This window comes from Eimeria tenella, genomic scaffold (genome assembly GCF_000499545.2).
Source record: "Eimeria tenella Houghton genomic scaffold, Eth_scaff4041, whole genome shotgun sequence".
In the NCBI taxonomy this organism is placed as follows: Eukaryota; Apicomplexa; class Conoidasida; order Eucoccidiorida; family Eimeriidae; genus Eimeria; species Eimeria tenella.
Window position 1 is genome coordinate 1 of NW_013544956.1, and position 1,504 is coordinate 1,504.

At 55.0% G+C, this 1,504-nt stretch overlaps 1 protein-coding gene across 1 annotated transcript; it reads left to right on the plus strand.

Moving 5' to 3' along the window:
- Nucleotides 1-211: 211 nt before the first annotated feature.
- ETH_00036895 (uncharacterized protein) lies at nt 212-1,349 on the plus strand (the record flags this gene model as incomplete). Its single annotated transcript, XM_013379828.1, has 3 exons — nt 212-422; nt 857-997; nt 1,213-1,349. Coding segments are annotated over 3 exons (489 nt in total), but the record flags the coding sequence as incomplete, so codon positions are not given.
- Between the last annotated feature and the right edge of the window lie 155 nt (nt 1,350-1,504).

Genomic DNA, 1,504 nt, shown 5'->3' on the forward strand with positions numbered 1-1,504 from the left:
GCTGCTCCTGCTGCTGCTGCTGCTGCTGCTGCTGCTGCTGCTGCTGCTGTTGCTGTTGCTGGTCTCTTCTGTTTCTGTGGTGGCGCTGCTGTTGGTGCTGCTGCTGCTGCTATATTTGCTGCTGTTGCTGCCGCTGCTGTTCTGCTGCTGCTGCTGCTGCAGCGGCATGTAGAGCGGAATTAGCTAATATTGGATCGGAAAGAATTAAATAATGCGAAATGGGATTCTGTTTTGCTGTTGCTGCGCTGTTGCTGCTGCTGCTGCTGCTGCTGCTTTAGCATCGGCCTTCGTGAAGTCTCTTGCTGCAGCAGAAAACGTCCTTTACTGCAGCAGCAGCAAGAGCTTTTGCTTTTTGAATCCTTTCGAAGCAATTCAGACTGCAGATGCTCTCCACAAAACTGTTCAAATGAGGGGACCCACAGGTAACCACTCACAGCTAGCTAGCTAGCTAGCCAGCCAGCTAGCTAGCTAGCTAGCTAGCTAGCTGGGTGGCTAGCTGGCTAGCTAGCTGGCTGGCTGGGTGGCTAGCTAGCTGGGCGAATAGCTGGCTAGCTGGGTAGCCAACTAGATAGATAGATGGGTAGCTAACTAGCTATGTGGCTAGCTAGCTAGCTGTGTAGCTAGCTAGCTAGCTAGCTATCTGGGTGGCTAGCTAGCTAGCCAGCTAGCTAGCCGGCTGGCTAGCTAGCTAGCTAGCTAGCTGCACAGCTAGCTAGCTAGCTTGGCAGCTAGCTGGGCAGCTAGCTGGGTATATATAGCTGGGCATGTAGCCTGCGCGGTAGCTGGCTGGCGGGCGCCTGCTGCTGCTGCTTACTGCTTGCTGCTGCTGCTGCTGCTGCTGCTGCTGCTGCTGCAGGGCTGCGGCTGGACAGCAGCTTCATGGCTGGCTGCAGCTCAGCACTTTCGCTGGTGAATTGTTTGCTGGTGGAAAGGAGAGTTCGAGCAGTTCGAACAACAAATGCTCACAAAAGGGGCAAAAGCAGGTGCCTCCGACTCGGTACAAACCCTAAACCCTAAACCCTAAACCCTAAACCCTAATTGCTGCGTGTTGGTGAAAGAAGCAGCAGCGGGCGCCTCAAACTCGCTGCAAACCCTAAACGCCAAACCCTAAACCCTAGCTAGGGACCTCTGCGTTGAGAAGCCCCAGCTGGTGAGGGATCCCAAACACCAAACCCTAAACCCTAAACCCTAAAAGGGTGTTTGCGCGTGCAGGGCCCAGCGGGGACAGCACCTGCGACTTGTACGACAAGAAGAAGTGCAGCAACTGCTACAAAAACATTTGCTGCTTAATTCTTTACCCCACAGGAGATGCAGCAGCAGAAGACTCCAGATTCAAAATTGACAAAGAAGTCAAGCAGCTTTGGGACGAGGCGCGCCTCCTGCTGCTGCTGCTGCTGCTGCTGCTGCTGCTGTGGTGGTGGTGGTGCTGGTCGTGGTGGTGGTGGTGCAGCTGCTGCTGCTGCTGCTGCTGTGGTGTGGTGGTGGTGGTGGTGGTGCTGCTGCT